General features: G+C 41.0%; 1 protein-coding gene across 4 annotated transcripts in view; it reads left to right on the top strand.

Annotated features, from left to right (window-relative positions):
• The first annotated feature begins 343 nt into the window (after positions 1 to 343).
• Positions 344 to 24713, top strand: part of PLPP4 (phospholipid phosphatase 4) — a 61784-nt gene continuing 37414 nt past the window's right edge. For 3 of the 4 annotated variants that reach the window (XR_009744326.1, XM_061458625.1, XM_061458622.1), the window contains exons 1-2: positions 344 to 596; positions 21711 to 21819. Coding sequence is in view for 3 of the 4 variants with exons in the window: in XM_061458625.1 (XP_061314609.1) it covers positions 541 to 596; positions 21711 to 21819 (165 nt within the window). In the remaining variant the exon portion in view is untranslated. Of the gene's footprint in view, positions 597 to 1215; positions 1239 to 21710; positions 21820 to 24713 lie in introns of those variants that run through there. The other variant, XM_061458623.1, reaches the window with a different exon arrangement.

Genomic DNA, 24713 nt, shown 5'->3' with positions numbered 1-24713 from the left:
GGCCATCCCTTCCCACTGATGGGCAATGGGCTCGTTTCTTTGCAGCGGAGGGCAGGGATCGATGCATTAAATAGGCCATGAAAAAGCGCTTTTTCAGGCGGGGGCACCAGCCCAGGCTCCCCGCTCCAGAGGGCTGCCCGGGTCGGCGGGACCCAGGCGGAGCGCCGCATGGATGCCCCGGGGAGCGGGGGGGGCCGGGCGGCAGCGGCTCGACAGCGCGGCAGGGGCGGGGAGAGGAGGGAAGGAGGGGAAAGGAAAGGAAATCCCCAGGATCCCCCGTCCCCCGCGCGGGGAGACACCGCGTTACTCACCGGGACCCTCCCCCGTGCCGCGGCCGCGTCAGCCCGGCGGCCGCGCCGCCTCCGTGAGGCTGAAGAGGGATGGGGGGGCCCGGGCTGCTTCTCCCGGGGCTCCGCACGGCTCCGGGCGGCGGGGCGGGCTGCGGACGGGCGGCGTGAAGCGGCTGGAGCGGCCCCGCGTGCCCCGGCCCCGAGCGGGGAATGAGAGGCGGCCCCGCGGGGCTGCCCGCCGGGACGCACCATGCGGGAGCTGGCGATCGAGATCGGCATTCGTGCCCTGCTCTTCGGGGTCTTCGTGTGAGTACCAGCGGGGACATGGGGTGGAGGGAGCGGCGGCTCCAGCCGGAGCGGTACCAGCGGGAGCCTCCGAGGATGCCTCAACTTTAGGCACCCGACTCCTTCCTCGCACCCGGTCGCGGTGTCGGATCGCCGGGCCGGGGAAGTGCGGGTGGGGACGGGGGGGTTGGCCGGTCCCCGGCGGTAATGGCCCCGTATCCCTAACGGAGAGACCCCTCCGGCAGCGGCCCCTTCGGGTGCTACGGCGGGTAGAGATGACGCCTTTCGGGTGCGGGAATCTTTTCCCTGGGGAATCATTGTGGGAGCAGCGGGAAGCACTCCCCGACCTTAGATTTTGCAGGAGACTTGAGGGCAATTTTTGTCGGAGAAACCGCTGTTTGTGGGAGAAGTGTGCAAAAAGCATCCAACCGAAAGGGCACGCCAAGCCTGCTGCTTGGTTTCGTTTGGACCGGGGTAGTTTTGTGCTGTACGGTCTCATTTGCTAAGGCTGTTGGTGCTCCTCGGCAGCGGGAGCCCGCAGTGAGCCGGGGCAGGCACCCTTTGTGCGGGAGAACCTCCGTGCTGCGAGCCGGGGAAGTATCTGGGACTGAACGGGAGATGCGGAGGATCTCCGCTGGGTTTGAGAAGCAGATCCGTACCCTGGTACGTAGGAAAGAAAGTCAAGGGAATCTGGTTGCTGAAAGACGAGCTGCGCGAACACTTTCTGTTTGCCTTTTTTAGGAGAAAGCAGCTATGTATTGTTTTGCTGTGTGTATTTCAGGCAGGCTTCCTCTTTCTTTTCAGGGCTGTACCTGCTTCTTCTTTCTGGCACTTTATGTTTGAACAATGAGAAGTTCCACTCTTCCTATAAGTTTGTATTTCAGCTACTAATGCTTGAGTAATCTCAGTCTTTGTGATCCCTCAGACGTATTGCAGAAACCAGATCAGGTTCTGCTCCCGTTTGGTTGCTCGCCGATAGATGCTGTCGGTCGCAGGTGCAGGCAGTAATAGTATGGGGCATCCATTAGCTGTGACACTGACTTACCGCAGGTGATATTGGAATGCTTTGGTGCGATTCCTTTCTGAATCTCTCATGGTTATTAAGTTGCCCAATTTACTGGTGTTTGAGTTTTTCCTCAGTGTTCATCTCACTTGAATATTGATGGAAGTCTGTTGATTTGTAACATATTTGGTAAGTGTAACCCGCTTCATTTTGGGATAAACTTCGATACCCTCAACAACCTGTAAGGTACATTTCATACCTTTCAGTTCAGTTGCATCTTACTTTGGAAACAGACCTGTTCCTCTCAACAGAACTCTTTTTTTGAATATGTGAAATTACAGGGTGAGCAAAGACCTCAGAATCTGATGCTGCATCAGAACCTTGCTCTTTATGATAAACTCATGTATAATTCATCACTTACACCATCTAGTAAGAGGGGTCTTCATGTGGATTATTACCATGATATGTAAATAATGACCCTTTATAAGCAGTAAGTTGTTGGTTATGCTTATGTCTTAATTTTCTCTCCAAATAGTTCTGTAATTATCACTGTTCTGCGTGCTGTGGTTCTAAAACCAACAGGGAAGAAAAGCTTTTGGTAGAGTAACCATGATGGCAAATGCCTCTGCAAGCACTTTTCATGTTTTCACATAACTCAGCTCCTGCCTTTTGGAATTCTGGGGGATAATTGTGACATTGCAATAAGTCATTTAAAGAATTAATTGCCATCTAAAAGTACTGAACACTGTAGTATTCTAAATTCAGGTTGGGATTTAGTTTCAGGAAGAATTGCACTTCATTTGCCTGTAATGGTTGCAAGAATATAATCTCTAGGTAGGCTTAAAGAATAGCTTTTATATTCAGATAATCTTAACATCAATCTTTTTGCCATTGAAATAGTATTCAACATTTCTCTCAGTTTTTCTAAAGAGGCAGTAACTCATGTTTTGAAACTTATGTTAGAGGTTTAAATACTGTCTTTTGTGTGGTTTTATAGGCACCCAGGGCAAGGATTTCTATGGAGTGTTAATTGAAATATCTTTTCAATAATGAACAATTGCTGTTGAATTTGGAAGCCCTGGGACTGAAATCCAGGCAGCAGCAATGTAAGCTCTATAGCTCTATTACAGAGCCTATTTCTAGGAGTGAAAAGGCTGTGAAGTTTCCACCTCCCTTGAAAAGGAATGTTATTAACAGCAATGAGTTGGGGCTAGGTCTAAGATCATCTCTGTTGTGAATGCCAGCTGAGAGGTAGGTGTTTGTTCACCAGGAGCTGGACTGAAAAGGTGGTGTTGACTTTGGGTCACTACTAACCTTTGTAGTGTTAAAAGTCTGACCTTGAAGATAATGGATCCAGAGGTATTTGCCAGTCCTCAACCATCTGTGCCTCCCAGACGTCTTTTTAGCTTTGACCTACTGATTAATACAACTCAGAATAATATACTGGCATATTTTGTACCCTAAAATGCAAAAGTAAAAAGGGTGCATATTCCATGTTGTAGTTTTGCTTGGTGCTGAATGCCATTTCATAAAAATGGAGGTGTGATGACGGCTGAAATTAAAGGTATTGCCACTTTGAATGTATTTTACCTCAACAACAGCCATATTGTTTATACTTAAGAATGGCAACCTTTTGTTTTCCTATAATTATCTTTGCTATAATTAGTTGCTATAATTACCAATTTTAGTCATTCCACCAAAAGCAAAAATCTACAATTATTATTTAAGATCTTTTCTATCATGCAAACGTACACCATTATAAGTAACACACATTTTGGATGGTTGATCGTTGGTTTGGATGAATTCAACGGACATTCAGGGAGGATAAAGATAACAACTGACTCTAGATGTTCTAGATGATGTGTTCTTAAGAACTGCTAAATGTTTACTTCCCAATTAAAAACCAGTTTAGCTATTCAACAACTCAAGCTTCTGTGCATTTACAAACATCTGTGCTGAAGGGCACTTTAGCTTTCAGGATATAGTAGTATTGAAAGAGGGATCAGTTGGGAGTAATTTATTAGAAGAACTACAGCTGCCCCTGAAAGTCAGAAGCAGGAGTTAAAAAAACCCCAAACCAGCAAATAACAGCCAAAAGATAATTGCAACAGGTTGCCCTCAAAACCACACTTAATGCAGACTTTAGTGGGAAGAGAAATAGATATTCTTTGAGTACTTCAGCACAATAGCTCTCGAGGCACAAGTTACAAACTGTAAAGAAGATAGAGATATTTCTGTTTTGCTCCTACACTTTTTCCCAGTTCATTAACATTAACAAATTCCTTTTTAGTTATCATTTGGAATTTGGAAACATGGTATTTCCTGTGCTAGCTGAAGCTCAAATACTCATTCTACTCATAGCCTCATTTATAGCTGTGCCACTGCTAAGTTTTGGTTTTGGTATCAATCCTGAAGGCACGGAATAGCCTACTGAAACCTGAACCATGGGACAAACATGTAGAGGTCTGGTAGAGTTGAGGATAGTAAAAACAGCTCTTGAAGTTCCAGCTTGCCACTTAGCAAGGAATGATAACCAACTACCTACCTTTAGCCTTACACCTTTTGACTGGGCTGAAGTGATCCTAATGAGCATAGATGGTTCGCTGCTCACTAGGCAAAGAAAATTCTCATGCTAAAATTTGACCTTACAGTCTGACTACATTGTCAAATATATTTTTGTTTGTTTATTTTTTACTTATTAAGAAGTATCTGTGAGTACAGAATTGGATTTTTTTTAAGTGAAGTTTTTCTTGTAAGGTCTCAGAAGTAGAAATGGTCTATTGTTTAATAAGCCAACTGTGGGCATGTACTCTGTTTATAGGAAAAAAATCAAACACTACTTTGAAGAATGATTGACTTAAGGTCTTGCATCTGTGTTTTCCTCATTTTGTACTTATTCCTATGACCAGGAGCATTCTAAGATGCCCAATTAATCTTAAAACATGTTGAACATGGCCAGTCTTTCATCTGGTCCATGTGGACAGTGGCATTTGTCACTAACTGAATGCTTGATGAGACGCAAATTGCTGTGGGTGACTTGGTTTTATACAGTTAAGACAATTCTTTTGTGAGCAAGTCTGGTATTTTTACACAAGAGTGATGCCCTTAAAACAGTGTTCTTCATCTGTCCTAGAAACAATTCATTGAGTGGTAGCTCTGAGTGAGCCTGTAATTACAGTAGGGATGTCTTAGTTTCTTACCTTAAAAGGAACACGTATTTTGTTATCTCCTACAAGGAAAATGTTTTCATCTGTTTCAGAAGTTTTAGAAGACCGCTTTGTTTTCTTGGTAGGAAAACAGAAGAATTTGCGTGTGTTGTATATTTAGCCCAATGACTTGTCAACAGCCTATCCTTGATGTTTCTAGAGCTGGCTTAATTGATTAAAAAGACAGTCTTTCAAGGATCACTTCAGCAAACCTGGAGTTCTTCAGTGAGTGTGATGTGATTCAAATATAAATGTCATTCAGAGTAATTGGCAGAGTCTCATTAGCAGCCTCCCTTGGGAATAAATGTTTATCTGCAGGCTATATACATATTACACACGTGTGAGTGCACAATATTGACTAATGCTTGCATCTTGTGTGTGCCCTATTCACACTCTGCTTTAAGTGACTAAAAGCTGAATCTGTGCGTATTTGGTTTCTAACAAGTTTACAATGTTAAGACTTTAATCAAGTTATGAATATGCATGAAATGACTTAGCGTGAAAAGCTCTTTCAAGTAGTCATGGGTGGTGATCTTCTGGATATCCTACATATGTTGCCTTCATAAAGGATAGTATAAATTATAGTCTCGTTAACACAGACAGAACATCAATTAGCTGAGGAAATTCCACAATACTGCTTTACTTTTCTCACAGTTTGCATTTACCTTTTCTCTGTTGCATCTGTTGGATTTTTGGAGGATAGACCGAGCTGAGAGTCATGAGCAGTCAGAGATGTGTAGGTAATAGAAGCAAAATGGTATTGAGACGAAGAAATCACCAGTCTGAGACACTAAGATTTATTTTCTCGTGCTGACAAAAGTGCTGCCAAATGACACAAATCAATTGGACCAAGATTTCAAAGCACCTTTAAAGCCTAGGCTCTCTAGCTGAATGTTTCAAAGCGAAGCAGGTATTTGGCTACTTGAGCTTAATCTTTTTGTGTCCTTCATTTGAGTATCCCAGAATTGTGACTTCTTGGAACTGATTTTTGGCTTCTGATCTTAAAAGTCTTGGACTTCATTTCTGTGCACCCTAATTCCTCATCAGGAAAGGGAGACCAATACTTCTTTGTCTCACCTGTTGTTCATTGATAAATTCTTTGTTGTGAGGTATGTGGATGGTAGCCAAACCCATTCAGCATTTTTGGAGATTTTTCAGTGTTAGTTTCACAAACAGTAATGTTAATAGGAAGTGAGAACGTCAACATGTTTGCTTACTAACCTGTTTAAAAACAAGTACTATATTGCAAACCATAGTTTAGATGGTATTGAGAGAAAGATTCAGTTTGGTGGCCCAGGTTGAAGTCTAGTTCACCGAGTTGGGTTAATGAACAGTTAAGGGGAAGACCTGCTATAAAAAAGACCGTAGTCTTTCTGGTGCTTAGGATCTGAGAACATATATCAAAGGTTGCATATTGAGCTTCACTGGCAAGCAACAGATTTGTTCTAGTGCTCAGCAGAGTCTGTTTTACCTCTGAAGTGGTGGGCGAATTAGAATGCCATGGAGCTTCTGTAATACACTGAATGTAGCTGATGGATCACAAAGTAACCCAAATTTTAACTTTGCTTATTTCTGTGTCTTTGAAAGGTTACTGTAAAAGCAAATGGCCATAAATACCTGTTGTACCTAGTGTGATATGAAGCCCATGTGCCTATCCTAGTATCTATGAAATATTACCAAGCTAACAGAGACACTTGGTATTTCATTGGGTTTGTGTGGCAAAGTTTCGGTGGCAGGGGGTCTACGGGGTGTCTTCTATGAGAAGCTGTTAGAAGCTTCCCCCATGTCCAATGGAACCAGTGCCAGCGGGGTCCAAGATGGATATGCCACCAAGACTGAGCCCATCAGCTTCAGTGGTGGCACCTCTGGTGTAACGTGTTTAAGAATGGGGTAAAGTTGTTGCACAACAGCAACTTCAGCCAGAGATGTAAGAGTGAGAATGTGTGACTGAAACAGCTCTGAAGACCACAAGCACAGTGAAGGAGAAGGGAGGAGGTGCTCCAGGGGCAGGAGCAGAGATTCCCCTGCAGCCTGTGGTGCAGACCATGGTGAGGTTGGTTGTGCCCCTGCAGCACATGGGGATCCACAGCAGAGCAAATATCCACCTGCAGCCCATGGAGATCCCCCACCTCAGAGGAGGGAGATGCATGAAGGAAGCTGTGATCCTGTGGGAAGCCTGTGCTGGAGCAGGTTCCTGGCAGGACCTGTGACCCTGTGGAGAGAGGAGCCCATTAATGCTGCAGGAACTGTGACTCACAGTGGATCTGTCTGTTCTGTAGGACTGCAGCATATGAAAGGGACCCACACTGGAGCAGTTCATAAAGAACTGCAGCTGGTGGGAAGGACTCACATTGGAGAAGTCCATGGACACTGTCTGCTGTGGGAGGGATCTCACAGCGCAAAGAGTGTGAAGAGTCCTCCTCTGAGGAGGAGGGAGCAGCAGAGACATCGTGTGATGAACTGCCCGCAGCCCCCATTCCTCATCACCCTGCACCACTTGTGGGGAGGAGGTAGAGAGTTTTGGAGTGAAGTTGAACCCAGGAAGAAGTGATGGGTGGGCAAAAATGTTTTAAGATTTGATGTTCTTTCCCATGACCCTACTCAGATTTGATCGGTAATAAATTAAACTGATTCCCCAAGTCAAGTCTGTTTTGCCTGTGACTGCAATTGGCGAGTGATCTCTCTGTGTCCTTATCTCAACCCATGAGCCTTTTGTTATATTTTCTTTCCCCTGTCCAGTTGAGGAGCAGAGTGACAGAGCAGCTTTGGTGAGCAGCTGGAATACAGCCCAGGTCAACCCACCACGGGTGCTCAGCATTTCACTGAGCTGAAGCTTCTGGGTCCATTGTTTTCTTATTTATTGAAACTAGAACGGGATTTTACTGACTCTGATAACGGCTGGTCAGGAGAAAGTGTTCCTGTCTCTTTGGGCAAGCTTTGGTGTGTGCGGAAGACAAACTGCCTTTTACAGACTGTTGTATCAGTGCTTTTAGATTGTGGAGCTGAGTTTATTTCATTTGTCTTTGCCAAGTCCCAGATGGGAAAAAAAGGGGATTTAATGGCAGGCATTCTAAATGTCCTCTTAATAGGATTGGATTAACAGTTGATGTTCGTGGCTAAACTCAGGGCTGAATACATACTAAAAAAGGATGTTGTTGTAAATGCCAAAGCATCTGCTCCAGACTTTTGGAGGAGTAAATGGTGTCTTTGTGTCTCTTCTTGTTGAATCCTATTTACTCAGTGACTTTGGCACTTTGTATTTCTTTGCTCCCAGCTCTGATTGCGGATGTTTTATAGTGAGGATGCTACTAAGATTGATAGGGTTTCTGTAAGGGAAATTTTTCTTTTAAAGAATTGATTTTGATCTAAGCACAGTCAAGCTGTGGCACAAGTGCGTTGCTTAGGGCAAGGATGTTAATAAAAAGCACAGTCCAACTGCTGACAATGCACTCATACCTGGCACAGTAAAGGGGGATCTTTATAGTCTCATAATCTGTTGGAGACGGAAAAGTGAGTACTTAGAAATACTTGACAGAATTATTGACACTAAGAGTGGATTAAGGATAACAGTGCATTTTGTGACTTTTTTCTGTAGTAAGCACTGTACAGATACTTGAACAGAGGATGCTTGAGTGCTGCATCTATATTGGCAAGGATTAGTGGACAAAAAGAGAAAGCTAAAGATGGTACATACGTCCCTAGTTAAAGTATTAGCTGTGATCCACTAAGGAACAGCAGGGGCTTGCACTTGAATGATTAAGGAAAGCTTCAGTGGTTTCTGAATCAGGATAACTGCTTTACAGATGATCCAATTAGATTGTCTTTGTCAAAGAGAAAAGTTATCCGATGTGGCGCATGAACATACCTTTTCATACCTGCATGGCTTTTAAAGGCACTTTCCTTACATGTCTTTCCCTTGCCTTGTAAATGGTAAATCTGTGATCATTGGACCACAAGTCATTGCTATGCAAGAAAATCTGTGACTGCAGAAAACTAGATTAGGAATGTTTCTCTGTTGTAAATCGGATTGCTACTGTCACTGTGTTTTGTATTTGTTTATTTCTCTGCAATACAAAACACTCTTAAGCATTTACTATCCAAATAGCTAAATGTTTTCCTTGTTAAAATACCACTGAATTTTAATTAAAATTGCTCATAGATAAAATGTAGTAAGTGGGAATTGTTTTACTGTAGGCTAGAGTAACGGCGTTACAAGGGGTGGTGTAATAATAAGTAGCTGAGTGAGATAACTCATGCAGATGAATCTCAGAGAATTGGGGTGAGGGAGTGAGAAAGGTGGCAACAGGGGTATAGAAACACCTTTTCTGGGAGCAGCTGTTTAATTGAGAAATCTGTGGAGACATGGCAGTAACTTTCACATGTAAGCAGCTGCCATAAAGTTGTGTGAAGAAGACAAACTGCTCTTCGTGTCCTTCGGGAATTGCATAGAAAGGAAAGATTTTTAAGCGTGTAACAAGGGAAATTTAGACTGAATGTGGGGATTATAAGGACTCTGAGTGCTGTGATAGATTGCCAGAGGCATATTGCCTCAGGTATGGTTTCCTCCAATGGTAATTTTAAAAAGCAAGTTACACTGTAGTATCTCAGGAGTGTTTTACACAAAGCTTTGCTTTGCTGTGTTGCTGCCAGGAGACAGACGAGGTGGTCCTGTAAGCTGGCATGAGTCAGTTTAGTGGATTTAGTCCACTTGGTAGTTTATGCTGCCGGGGAGCATCCCAATGTGTGTGGGGAAGTTACAAGAGATTTTGCTTTAATGTCTTACATGAGTTTTTTAGCTCGTGTTGATGGGCAGCAAGGAAAACTGTTACCTGGAGAGCACTTTAGCAAAGGCTGAGGAGAAGCTGACAATCCCTTTTGGCTGGAGGGCAGCGCCACATCAGATATCATGTCCTAGGTATTCTGTGCTGATGGGGTTGCGGGGGAAATGAAATCCTGCATTAGGTGAAATGTTTCACTCTGCAATCTTGTGGTTCAGCATCTTACTCTATTTTGAGTGAGAAGTCTTACTACTACTTTAGAATCTATAATGAAGATGTAAATGTCAGCTCAGAAATCTTTCAACTCTGAAGGATTTGTGGCACCCTGCCCGTGTTGTGAAGCCTTGCAAATCGAAAACAACAGAGGAGACTATCATTTGACATAAAGTATTATATTTTCATTAGCTGCCAATTTTCACTAATGGGAGAACAGATCTAATAGCCTGAACTGTACTCTCATAGCCTGCAGAGAGGCCATTAATAACTTCATTCATCTAGTGCCCAAGGTGCTTTACTATTGATGTTGGACTTCAGTCAGTGCTACAAAATGCTAAAAGTGATGTTCCTATTCTTCATTACTATATCTTTATATCTTTTTTTTTTTCTTGAACATTATTAATGCTCTGGAATGTGTAGTTATTCGTACAAGTGGTTTTGGATTGAGTGACTTTAATATAGTTGGATATCATTGTGAATATCATTAGGCAGGTCTCTTTTTTTTCCCCCAAAGAGTAATGAAGTCATTGCATACAGCAACTGTGAAGGAAAAACTGGAATGAAACAACTTGTAAATCTGTATTAGATTTAGTAAATAACTTGGCCAGAAAAGTGCCACTTTATTCATCACAAAGTGTTTTACTTAAAAAAGTAGTCTGAGAATGTGTTTTGTCACTTAGCTCTAGTTGTGGACATTTGGTTGATATTACTTAGTCCTCACATTTATTCAGCCCATACCCCTTGAGTATATAACATTATGTGGCGATAAGCTTCACTGCCATACAGGTCCTCTTTCAAGGTCATGTCTCTGTCTGTCCATCATATATTTAAGGGGAACAGTGGTGCATAGCGAATGGGATGCAAATCATAAACATTAATGTAATACACATATTATAGAGGCAAAATAACTTGGCAGCAAATTATCAAGATGTGTTCATGTTATTAAAACTCAGGTTCTAGTGAAAAGCTGAGTGAGAAAGAAAAAATCTTCTGCAGAAGTAGTAGGTTTTTGATATGGGGCTTTTGATGGGATTAGGGAGCAGTGGGTGGTGAAGACGAGATCCTGCAGCATGGAGGAACGTCTTAGCGTGTTTTAGAGATTGCTTCTGAATAAGTTGCTAGGGCTAAATTGTCACTTCTTTAAAGAGCTGTTGCAGGAGGGAGAGGAGTGAGTAGCATTGAAGTAACAGTGAGATACAAAGGAACTTTTGGAGAAGGAGTGAGCGATGGAGGGACTGAAATAACTGAGAGGGAAAGCTTTGGTCACTATGAGAAACTTGGCATTTTTGTGAGTTTAACTCCTGACTTGCATTTCAGGTCCAAGCCTACAGTCAATAGGAGTGTGGCAGATACGTATGGAAGCAGAAGAAACTCTCAGACTACTCAGCTCTGCCAAATTGCTGTGAAGCTAGGATTGCTGTCCAGGGAACTGTTGAGTTGTTCTGCTGAAAACAGTTTCAGACGTGATAAAAATGAGCATTAAAAAACATCAAAAGCAAAATTTGGACTGTCTGTAGCGTGTTTTGGTTCATTATTCAGGTGTGTGAGTGTACTATCAGCAAGTTTGCTGATGACACTAAGCTGGGAGGAGTGGCTGACACGCCAGAAGGCTGTGCTGCCATCCAGCGAGACCTGGACAGGCTGGAGAGTTGGGCAGGGAGTAACTTGATGAAATATAACAAGGGAAAGTGTAGAGTCCTGCATCTGGGCAGGAACAACCCCAGGTTCCAGTATAGGTTGGGGAACGACCTGTTAGAGAGCAGTGTAGGGGAGAGGGACCTGGGGGTCCTAGTGGATGACAGGATGACCATGAGCCAACACTGTGCCCTTGTGGCTAAGAAGGCCAATGGCATCCTGGGGTGTATTAGAAGGGCGGTGGTTAGTAGGTCGAGAGAGGTCCTCCTTCCCCTCTACTCTGCCCTGGTGAGACCGCATCTGGAATATTGTGTCCAGTTCTGGGCCCCTCAGTTCAAGAAGGACAGGGACCTGCTGGAGAGAGTCCAGCGCAGGGCAACGAAGATGATTAAGGGAGTGGAGCATCTCCCTTATGAGGAAAGACTGAGGGAGCTGGGTCTCTATAGTTTGGAGGAGACTGAGGGGTGACCTTATCAGTGTCTACAAATATATAAAGGGGGAGTGTCACGAGGACGGAGCCAGGCTCTACTCAGTGGCAAACAATGATAGGACAAGGGGTAATGGGTACAAACTGGAACACAAGAGGTTCCACTTAAACTTGAGAAGAAACTTCTTCTCAGTGAGGGTGACGGAACACTGGAACAGGCTGCCCAGGGAGGTTGTGGAGTCTCCTTCCCTGGAGACATTCAAAACCCGCCTGGACACATTCCTGTGTAACATTATCTAGGTGTTCCTGCTCCGGCAGGGGGATTGGACTAGATGATCTTTTGAGGTCCCTTCCAATCTCTAGCATACTGTGATACTGTGTGTGCTTAGGTGATTTAAGCCTGTAATAGGAATTCTATTTTTCACGTAAGATTCGTGTCCAACTGCCAGATTTGGAACTTCTAAAGGCTCCAGCAGTGTTCATATACTGATCCTTTCATTTCTCCTTTCTCCTCAGACACAGACACATTAAAATTGCTTTTGTGAAATAGTTTACAACACAGGGTCTATTTAGTAGAAGTAGAGCTACAGAGGTAATAATACCATAAATCATGCTTTTTATTAACTAAAAAGAGATCATACAATGCAAATGGTAGCCGATAGTTTCCCTTTTGTTGGCATGTGTTATTTCTGTAAGACTACAACTGTTAATTATCTCTGTAGTAGTGCAGCTGTACTGCATTGCCTGAAGTATTGTACATTGACAGAATAAGTAGCAGCTCAGAGCTGCTTGGCTTGTGCTTGAAGTGTACCCCTGCTCCTCCTGAGCAGGGATCACAAGAAGTGAACTGCTTTTACAGCTCAGGAGCTGCTAAATGGCAAAACAAAAATGGTTTTGTCTCAGCATGGTTTATTTTATATCCTGCTGACCGGAAAGCAAAGGATGCAAAGATCACTTTCAATATTAGGTCAAAGAAAAGGAAAAAAAAAAGTAAACCAAGCCAAAATATGTCAATTTGACTCATTTTGCAGTGTTCTTTTCCTCGTTTTGGTATACTCACTCATGTCTCATGCTCTTCTGTTCAAAGCTGCAATGTAGCATGACCAACTGTTCCCTCTTCCTTCCTTTCACTGCTCATTTCCAAATAGTCCCATTTTGTAAAGAAGAAATGATGGTGAAAGTGTTGTATCTAAGCTAGTTAAGTATAATAATGCCTGGATGCTCATTTTTATTCCTGTTGAGTGGGAGTCTTCTAGATTCAATCACTTCATAGTGGCAGTAATGATACTCAGCGATATTTAGTGCTACTTGCATTCAGAGTGCTCAGCCCATGAGCAAGAAGAGTATATGAACTGGAAGGTTTTGTGTTAGGTGTGCAAGAACAAGAGGCTGGTGATGTTAATTGCTTGTTCTTGTGCTATTCATGCATGCTCAGATAATCCTTTCCTTTTCCTCTTGGGTTTAGTACAACTCAGATAATGTCACAGGAAGGAAATTGTTTACCCAGAGAGAGTTCAAATGCCAGGGATTGAGAAAGCAGCAGAGGTATACTTTAGGTACTAAGGAAAGTAACGTTAGGTTTAGAACTCCAGGCTACCCTCTCATTTTCAGCCCTGTGAAAAGATTGATGGTTCACTATTTCATATTGGGTATTCTAAGAACATTTGCATATCATTTATATATTATTTCGTAAGATGCAGGATTTATTTTCAATCTCCTGTTGTGAATCTATATCGTTGTTAACTCCAGATCTGCGCTTTTAACTGAGCCCAGACTCCCCAGCTGCTGCCTCCTTGCTGATTCACTTAATTCATATTGTATCTTGAATGTGGACCAAACAAGGAAGAGAAAATTTGAGCAGAGGGGTTGTGTCTGGTTTCAACCTCTTTCTGTGCTTATGTAATATCAGTGTGGGTACATGTGGCTCAAGTCACGTGCTGTAGCAGACTCGAGCCTAATCTTGGGCATAGCTGATGAAGCCTTTATAAATACAGCCCCAGATGCTCTAGCAGAGAAGGGTACAATGGCTCAATAACCATTCAGAGGCACCAATTGGCGCAGGCTCCATCATCTAGATAGGCATGTTCTGGTTGAAGAACCTGTACCACATTGTGGTTGGCTTTGTTATCCCTGGAGTAGTACCTTTGCTACCCCAGGAATAGCTCACCTTGACTGGGTGCAATGCTAGCTGAAAGGAGAAGAGCAGAGAGGGTGGTCATTTGTCTTTGGAAGAAGTCATACTCCCATAGCAGGGAAACCTGCTAGTAAGACTGAACTAAAATACTGGAAGGTGTCTTCTTGCAGCGCGTCTGGGGAGTATGACAGCCATGGTAATGTGTTTATTTTTAAAACTGCATCAGCATTTATTTTCAATCCCTTCTTAATCAAAATGATTTCTCATCTATCTGAAGGGCTGATGTGGGCATATGTGCTAATTGAATGCCACACTGCGATTGCTAGCTAATTTAAAACAATCACAGATATTCTCCATTAAGTGAGACTGACTCATCTGAAGCCCAGCTACCCTTGAGAACCAGTTCTCTACTTGCCTTCCCCCCAAAATATTGTCCTTTGTCCTTATCAGCCCAGGATTTAATTCCATTGACTTTGTGCTCCTCTCTGCATAAAAGTTTACCCACAGAACTAAAAGGGGGGAAAGCTGTATACACTCAGATTAGAACGTCAAATGTCATCTGGAAGTGTATGAAGGCTTTGGTTTAGCTTCTCAAAACCAAGGAATTTATAAAAAATGGATCCAACTTGCATTATTCCCAGAGCTGCATTCGTCGCTGAATAAGAATGGAATTAAAGAAGCTTTTTTTGCAACATATTTCTTACCATTTACTTTCTTCCAGTGCTCCTTGTGCCTACAAACAGAAGGTTACTGCAAATGAAGAGAGGCATCAGATCTTCTAATTTTTGAAGCAATAAAACCAGCTTCTGAATTATCTTTGTAGGGCGTTCCTTGTGAATATTAACTACCCTGTGTTCCTGCAGAACACTCAAACTCAGTAAAGCTTTGCATTAGGAATAGATCGCTCATCAGAAGTGGTAGGTGTATACGCTGCATGGCGTTGTATTGGGAAATAAAAGGTTTTAGCTGTTAAAAAGGTAGAGATAATTTGTGCTTCTGTATCTTAATGTGAATGTAAATTACTTAATTAATTGCTTTTAGGGAAGTTCTAACATGGTGGTTATAATAACATGTTTCCATCAAAGCCAATGAAGAACCAATCAACATCAATTTCATATTCAATTCAACTAATATATGCATTTTATGCAATCAGTATCTACTGCAATATAAATTCCATTATATTTTAAACTTAACTCTACTTTTAATTTCCATGGTGAAGTTAAAGCTGTTGCATTCCCACTTGAATTTTTGTCACAATTCCAGTGCAGTTAATCACCACACTAGGAGTCTTGCTTTGATACTGGTATTGCCACTTCTTGCTGGAATGAATAATCCCACCTTGCTTTATAAAACAGTGGCAGAAAACATCAAATCTCTTGATACCCAGTGTTGCGCCTTAACTATAGGGAAAGTTTTTCTGTCAAAACTAGAGTTATATTTTTAATTTATGTCAGCTCCTTCCTAGGTGAAATTGCAGTTTGTCACTAATAATTGATTCTTGGTCATAGTTTTTTGTAAACCAATACCTTATTCCCTTCTTGATGGCTGAGGAATTGTGGATTTCCCAGATTTAGAAATGAAATGGCTCAGATCTCTTTCCTTATGCTAACCTCTATGTGAACACAAAGCTATCTCATCATGCTAACGCTCATGGACAGCAGCATTTCAGAAACTGAACTGCTCCAACTCTGTGGAGACCAGAATGATGGTGATAAACCACAGGCATTTTTTCTTATCTCACCTCGTCATTATCCTGTTCCCTTCAGTTAATTTTGCATTCCAGCCACACACCATTTTGAGCTTTTCATATTTTTTTTTGTCTTTGCAGGAGTTCCCAAAATAACCACTAAAAAGTCACTATTCTTTTTTCCGTACTATTATCTGTAGGGAATAAAGAAGACCAGGTTTTCTCATGGAATGAGAGTAAGTTTTCTCTCCAGGTATATCAAATAACATGACATGAATGCTTTTCCCACTGTTAATATGTTCCAGAATAGATAAATTGATGTCTTCGATTCAAATGTGAGCAGAGGTGATGTGAATAAGGAGTGTTCAGTGCGGTGTACCCAGCTTGTATCAACAAGAGGGTCTTTCTGTTTAGCCTAAGTCACTTGTTGGAAACCCATAAAGCAAATCCTGTCTTTCAGAAGATAATTTTCTCTCCACAGCTGTTATGCCCTATGATGTGTTCTACTTTATGGCTTTTCATTCAAAATGTTGGTGCTGTGAATCTGTTGTGTGGGTACCTCTCACATGAGTTATGTATTGCGTGCATATTCTGTAATGAGGCCACCCTGTATGTTGGGGCCTTACCATCTTCAGCATCCCTGATGCTACTCACAACTACACAGTTTTAGTGTCAGGACAACTGATTGCACAATTTAACATAGCAGGTACATTATAAAAGCTTTTACTACTAGGTTTGGGACCTAGTTTGGGGAATACTCAAGGAAATATCCCTGTAAGTAAGTGCATGACAGAGTTCCAGCAGCACATCTGCAGCTAACCCGTTTCTGTGGGAGAGGCAGCAGTTGGTTTGCCCACACAGAGTTCTGCAACCAGGGAATGGTGGTCAGAGCCAGACTTTTCTTCCACAAGCCCTCAGAGGTGATTTATACACATCATGAATGTCTGCTGTCTCTTCAGTACTTGCTCCAATGAGGAGTTGCATCCAAAGCTACTTTAGGACCCAATCTGCTTACAAACAGCGTTAAAAAGAGGAGGTCATTAGGCATCTGGTATAAAACCCTAACACAATCACAAGTTCATGTTCACTCTCTTTTGGTGCTTTGTCATGTCATATGTAATTCTCTGTCCTCTTTTAGTTACTGTCACTTGTTAATTGGGACAAACTTTATCTGCAAGAGACAAGGCTAATGTCCCCTTTCCCCCCCAACAAACACACAAACAAAACCCCCCTTGTACATCCCTTAGTTGAAAATCGCCTTGTACATCCTTTACTTGATGCTCAAAACAAGGGAGCAGTCTTTAACCTTCTAGCGTGCTAGGAACTCTTCCAACAAAGCAGATATCCAAGTCCCCAAGTTTGCCCTGTGTAATTTCACATTGTTACTCTGAAAATGAAGCTGTTGGCCAGTGGCAGTCCTTGTAAACACTAGAAAGTGCTCCTAAGGTGAATGCTAGACATGATTTCATTGCTGGTAGCTTCTATCTTGCTGTAACAGGATACAGAAATACAGTCCTAAAGGGACCATCTATCCTATTCCTGTTGTTGTCGCTAGATTGGGAAAGTACTTCCCTAACATTCAAAGTTTTCTACCTTACCAACTTTGCCAGTGCAGTACTGCTTATTGCTCTTTCTCTGATGTTAGTGATTTCCAGATGTCATTGCTACTTGATTTTATGCTGCTGAACTCCAAGGAATGGTAGCTACTGTAAGCAGTGTTTGAAATTAAGGTGAGGTACCAGACAATACCCTGCTGTTACTTATGTGAGCTTAAACCACAACAGAAACACATGATGGAAGCACAGATCAAAGACTCCATGAGGATATTTACACAATGTTTGATTCATTCACTACCAGTGAATGGTTTCAAAAAATCCCTCATTATTTGTCCATATTGTCACAAAGCTTTTACCTTGATCAGTTTGTGATGTGGTGCTTGTATAGAAACTATCTCCCATGGCTGCATGCTGTTAAATGGAAATGAAGTTAACGTACCTTGGAAGTGCTTGTGTCCTCAGAAAAGAACATTTTTCTCACTGTAATATTGTAGGTAGAATGTTGGAATGTCTAAAGCAACCTCAGGCTCTTGGGTACCTATTCCTCACAGATGTTTTTAAGGGTATTTTAGGGTTGCCATTTCCCTTAGATTGCTTTGAATTTCACCATTAAAGGCTCTTGAAGTTAAATTTTTGTACCTTATTGTATGTTATTAGGCTGAAGTGTTCAAAACCTTGCTTGTTAAAGTGTTGAAAATGTTGCATGAGTATGTCAACGTGCAGAAAAAGTAAGTCTAAAAAGCTAATACTAAAATTTAATGGGCTAATATGAAGTAAACATCCTAAGTTGCCCACCTGCTACCAGGGGACGTTACATGATGGAGCTTGTATTTTCAGACAGAATAGAAAATGTCTAGAAATCAGTTTTCTTTATCCAAGGACTACATTCATTTCCAGTAACATCTACTCTTTTAAACAAGCTTGTGCTGGCTTATGAATAGTTATAGACTGTACTTTTGGTTAGAATGAAGGAACATAGATCACTAAGTGTCAGGCTGCTTAGAAACCAGCATGTCCTCATGATTGTTTAATAGGGTACAGAGGGAATTGCCTTCAAGGTAGTGAAATGTTGTATTCAGTTGCCCATCAGTGATGCTTCAAAAATGAGAGCAGAATTGTTCTCTTATGAGTCTCAGCATAAAAATTTAATTAGCTGCTGAGCTCTTTCTGAAGATGGAAAAAAAGTGATTTGTTTTTAGATAGTCACTTCCCTTTAACCGGTTATTTTGTATTGCTCATGCAGGCAGGATCTGCTACCTTCTGCTTCTCTTCGTTTTCCTCTTTCAGTAATGATTTTAAAGTGATTGTGCCTCTGTGGTGGGTATCAGCCAGATGCCAGCCCCACATAACCTGGTTTCAGCATTTTAACCTGTTTTTTGCAGTATGTTTCAGCACATTCAGCACTATTCCTCAAAGACATTCAGAACACAAATCGTGGGGGGAAATGGATGCATAGTCTGAACTAATATGCAAATCTGCTGTTATTAAATACAATAGCAACTATAATAATTATTAGTTTCATCGATCAATATGTTGAAATAAATCTTTCTTTAGAAGAGTACAAAGACAGTAAGTATGTACTAATCAGAAAATCAGTCTTTAATTGGAATCAAATACTATTTATATTATTTATTATAGTTTCATCTCTGCATGTGCTATTTTGCTCTTAAGGGAATGAAATCTTATGACTTAGCATGTATTTGTGGTGTCATATTATGATGTCTGTGAGAACGATACATTTGACTTTAGCTTAATTTCTCAGATTTAAACAACTATACTTTAATCTTGGTTGTCTTCCATTAGAAGGAGACAGGAAACAAAAGAACAAGAAGAGCCCCAAACCTTTAACTCTGTTGACATTCATAATGTCAAATATCTTTATGTCAAATTATTTAAATCTCTGGTCTAATGTGACACATTTTCCAGAAGCACACTGGTGCATCGATACGCTGTGATCACCTTGAAGCATAAATGTTTGTCTGTTGGTTGGTTTTTGCAATTAGAAACGCTTCAAGGCCTGGATATGTCAAAGAATGTGTCTCTTGTTCAAGGCATTCCTTAGCATATCCAGGAGTCCTAGTTCTTTGAGCCAGAGCTGCAGGTACCTGAGGGAGTATGTCAGGAAAGATGTGACTGGGTTAAAGGCTTGGTTATTGAAACCCAGCTGTCGTCTTTCACTTCTTGTATATGCCCAGACATGCATGTGCTTATCTATTTATTCATGTTTACATTGGTGAAGTACATCCTGGCCATAGATCCTACATATCTCTCTGCAACAAACGTTAGGTCTGGACTATAGCTGTTCAGCTCTCCCAGATGGCGTGTAGGATGCCATACCCAGGCCTGTGACTTGACTTGGCCACTGAAGCCTTTCGAATAGCAGTTAATTGCTTCTAGCTGCTGTCAAAATCTTTAAAGACTGAAAATAAAAATAATACGCTTTAGGACTCACAGTTGAAAGTTGGAAACAAAGTTGCTTGCATTGGCCAGAAATCAACCTTTATTTTTCTAGCGAAAGAGAAAAAATATAAAATGAATCTTTCATAGATGTGTTTTATTTCCTGGAAATGTTCTCTTTGTAAATGTTTCCCTTCTTCATGTTTTGCGCAAGCCAATGTTTTTTAAACATAAAAAAGATTAACGTTTTCAACTTGAAAACTCAGAAACAAAGTGTTTTGACACTTCTGAAATTCACTTTGCACCTGCTTTGGAGAGCAGGGTCAGACTCTGGTTTTGAAGAAGCTGAGTATAATAGTAAATATTCTGCTTGCAATACCAGACTCCTTAACTTTCTAGGAGAATCTGGTTGTCCATGTAGGTCAGTAAGGGAAACGTAACTATTGGTGCAAGTGGCAAGGTTGTGTGTGATTGTTTGCTGATTTTGTTGGGTTTTAGGAAGAAGAGGGTGGTTGGGCACTTTGGAGTAGACAGAGTTTTGCACCTTCTGTCTACTGGAAGTCTGAGCTTGTTCCAGGAAAGGGAGTCAGTAGCAGCGTGTGCTGGGGATGTGGAAGCCTGTAACTGGTGCAGAGATTATACTCTGTGGTAAGAAAATGAAGAAGAGCTGGTCATTGCTCGGAAGAGGTAAAAAGAAAGATTTCCTAAGACCCAGAAGACTGGATAAGTTTTGTTTGGGAAATCGCTGACCTGGCTAGGTTTGCGGACTTGTCTTCACACAGGGACAGCATATGTATGGCTTAATTTTACTCTGCTTTACAAATTGCTTTGAGCTTTTTCTATTTACAGATCAATTGTAGCTGTTACCTGTACAAAACCTTTTTTTTTTGGGGGGGGGGGGGGAAGTTTAAAGTTCTTGGCTTTGGGAAATTTACAGTAAAGACAGATTTGGGCCACTGCACCTCTGTGTTCTCTCTGGCTCCATGGGCTCATTAGGTAAAACCAGTCTGGAGTAAGTTGGTCCGTGTCTGCTTTCCACAGCCATTCTTTCAGTCCTACTAAACTAGCCCTGAAATGGGTAATGTAAAGTAAAGGCAAAACTTCCCATGACGGCTGATATGTCTTCAGAGCTAAGAAGAGTTCAGGGACAGTGAAGGACTCCAAGGAAAAAATAGTGCATGGTTTCAATGAATAGAGGCAATTTATGGAATCCTGAAAAGCTGTTGAAACTTCTTACTGCAGTCAAAGATCACAGTTACTGCTTCTTTCAGTGCTGGATCAGATACCCACACAAATAATTTACTTTCTACATAACAATGTAAGTTCAACCTCTTTGTTTTGATGATCTTCCTTTTCAAAATATCATAATTACAAAACAGTGGGTGGTTTTGGTTCTTTTGTTCATTGGTTTCATTTCTTGTTTTATGGTTTGTTTTTTAAGAGAGCTAAATGACAGGAGAATAAAAATTGAAACAGTCAGGTTTGATAAAATGAGACATGTCTGGTAGAGTTAGATTCTTCTTAAGCCTGATAGCCAAATCAAAATAGTGGCAATCTGAATGTGTTTCTGTGAGCCCATCCAGTTTTAGGAGTAAGTCTCTTTCAGAGATATTCTCTGAAGTTATCTGTTCTTTCTATCAGTAGAAGGAATTGTCTGGGCTGCTTCTTTCTCCCTGCTTTGTGATCCTGCAAATACAACTGTCGTGCTTCAAAGTCTGGATCTTGACATTTGAGAGGCACATTTTGGATTTGATATTTCGTACATGGTTTCTTGGGTATAAAACATCTGCTATGTGATTTTTCTAATCCTACAATATTCTTTGCACACTTCTCCCACCAAAACAAAAAAAGACAATTTATTCTCCACACTGAAGTTTATGGACCTGTCATGAAGTTGTAGAACATAGACTTCTGAAAGGTATATTTGTGAAGGTTATATTACTAAAAAGCAGTGAGGTAGGATAGAAACGTGTTATAAGAATTCATGCGTGCTATACCATAATTAACCTTGGGGAAGTTTTAAATCAGCAGGACTCTTCTGTGGTTTTTACTTATCATTGTTAATTGGGAAAAAAATTGTATCTTTTTCTTTTCAGTTTTACAGAATTTTTGGATCCATTCCAACGAGTTATCCAGCCAGAAGAGATCTGGCTGTATAAAAATCCTTTGGTGCAATCAGACAACATACCTACACGTCTTATGTTTGTAAGTACTAAAGGTTTATTGGGCATTTGATGGCTATAAGCTAAGTACAAGTAAGGATAACCAGTAGGAAATCTTTCAGGATGGTAGGATGTTTATGTAATTCTGATGGCAATTATTTTCCAAAGCAGGGATGCCCAAAGTGGCAAAATGTAGGAAATTGTGGGGAGTTTATAGAAAGTAGAATTGCAGGAGATTGGATTTATGAATATTGATTTTACAGGTTAAGATTTAAGCTTGTGTTAACTTAGAGGGATGCTAGAGAAATGATTAGAGAAGCTTTCCAAATTAGCTGGTTGGGTGACCTGACAAAACCTTGCCACGCTCTTATTAGGTGAAGTGCTTACATTTTGTGTTTTAGGCATGTTAGGCACTGAGATATTTGACTGTTTTACTCCAAATGCTTTTTTTTAACATCTAGACAAAACTTTGCCTTAACTTCTGCCCACAAGTGTACCAAATATACCATAGGGATGCTCTGTTGTCAGTGTTGTTCTGCTCTCCCCATCACAGCTTATGGTGACATGCAAACTGGCTGATTTTGATGGTTTAATTAGATTATCAAAATTCGAGATTTTGATAAAACCTGCACTAGCACTGATTAACAATCATAATAATCTGCATATATAACTATAAGAGTGCAGTAAGAGTGCTGCAGAGATGCTAAGAAATTACAGCTGTAGCTCAGGCTATTAAAACATGTCGGTCAGTCTTTGTGAAAGCCTCATCAGTCCGAGTGGGGACGGTGGATGAGGTCAAATCGTAGTACCCTTATATCAAAACATCCTTTCCTGTGTCTTTTAGTGAAGCCAGGATTTTACTTTTCAGATTAAGGCTTGAATTCAGGCTGAATGCAAATCAGCTATGTCATTTATCTTCACATTTTTTCTTTTAAAGGGTCAGGCTTTCAGTTACAGAACCTTTTTAATTGAGGAACAACTTGAAGGTGTTTCCTATTTATGAAGTGCCAGTATATCAGAGCTTTCTAAGACATAGGCTGAAGACCTGGCTTTAAGTTCATAACATATTGTTTATATTGCATCAAGGAGAAGCTTTATTAAGGATTTGTTGAGATGGATGAGTGGAAACATACGTCCTTCCTGAAATAGTATGTAGCTGTCTAAAACAAATGAAAACCCCCAAACTCACAAACCCAAACATTACATTGTTATACTAGAGAAGACTCTTGAGTTTAATTCTGCCATTTTTCTTTATGCTGAGCATTACCTTGCTACCTTGTTTTCTCTGATCTGTATTTATAACTGAAGAGCTCAAGAGATAATAGTAAATCATTGTGCAGGGGATTGCTGCAATGGTTAAACCATTTTTTAAACCATTTGGGATAATCATTAGTTCATCCTCTGCTCTCTAGTCAGTGGCCACTGGGAAGCACGATTCTGGCATATGTGCAATATATTTCCCTGTTGACCGCTTCCCATAGAGCCAGGTTTTGATATACTTCATGATGGTGGGACTTCCAGGTAGCTGTGGGTCAGTAATGTTTGCATAGTCCATGTTCTCTTTCTGCCTCAGACCATTAACATCAAGTAGCTCAGTGAACAACTTCTCAAATTCAGAAACCTAGATAATTTCTAAGTGTTATTTCTTTAATTAAGAAATAAAATCCAACTGTAGCGTTGACACAAGCTTTCATTAGGTAAAGAATTCCTTGCCACTAGTGGCATATTCCCATACTAAAGAGTATGGCTGTGGTTTGCCAGAAGAGTTTATGAACTGCTCGATCATTTTATATGCTGAGAGGTTTGAATCCAAGAGAAATGTTGTGAATATTCCAAACCCAGATCCACAGGTAGCAGCAAGGACTGAAAAGACCCGAGTCTTGTTCTGTCTCTCTGTGAGTGAATATTCCTTGTCTTGGAAAGTATAAGGTACTGTCAACTTCTCTTGAATGCACGGAAGTATGTGGGCGTCCCTATAACTTTAACATATCTCTGTCTTGCCAGGATGAATAATGAATGAGAGAGATTTTGACCATGTTTCACAAAAGCAAGGCAATTTTGGAATATTTCACTGCTGGAAAAGAAAACATTACTGAGATGCATCTGAAGAGAGTATTGCTCATTAGACTGATGCCAAATCTGTTATGGATATGAGCCGTACAGAATCTTTCTGCAAAATAAAGAAAAAAAAAGAGTCCTTAGCAAGCCAAACTTTCTTTATATGTGCATTTTGCTGCAGAATAAAAGTAAAATAGAATAATTTCCACCTTCCAGCTAATGCTTTTGTGTAAGGAACAGCAGTGTATGACAAACACGAATAATTCTTCATCTCTCTGAAAAATCTGTATGCTTGTGAAATATGAAGAAATCTGCAGTTTTACCAGATTTCTGAGGATTGATTGTAAAACGGTTGGGAATGAGCTGCTACTTCAATTCTAGTCTTAATATTTTCTTCTGCTTGTGTAAAAGAGCCTGTCATCTGGCCATATTTCTACATCTTCTTCAACAATGGCATGCAGATATCTTTCTTCTTTTCTTTCCTGGTGGCAATCGTTACTTTTTACAATGAAACTAATAATTCAAGGTTTTGCTTTAAACTTTTATTTCACTCTTTGTCTCTGAAAGCAGAAATTAAACTGTTGCTGAGGATGGAGAGAAGTGAACAATTCTGGAGCAGTAACATGAGACTGGCAACCTAACTTAAATAAATCTCACTCAGACTATAGACAGAAGGGAGTTTTAAGTGGAAATGGTGCATCTTTGTCACAGAAAACCTGGTGCCTGCTTTTCTAAATGAAAAAAGGGGAGCAGACTCCAGACTGTGTTTTAATTTGCATGGCTCAGTGAGTTAGATAATGATTTGCAGATGCAGGTGAGGGGAATCTGGTCCATTATGCACTACCGAAATAACATATACAGTGCATTTTCATGTTGTTG

The sequence above is a fragment of the Pezoporus flaviventris genome, unplaced genomic scaffold, assembly GCF_033815535.1.
Source record: "Pezoporus flaviventris isolate CSIRO_AGI_PZ_B2104156 unplaced genomic scaffold, CSIRO_AGI_Pfla_v1 ptg000029l, whole genome shotgun sequence".
Lineage (NCBI taxonomy): Eukaryota > Metazoa > Chordata > Aves > Psittaciformes > Psittacidae > Pezoporus > Pezoporus flaviventris.
Note: the sequence above shows the minus strand (reverse complement) of the source record. Positions and strands in the feature narration are given on the sequence as shown.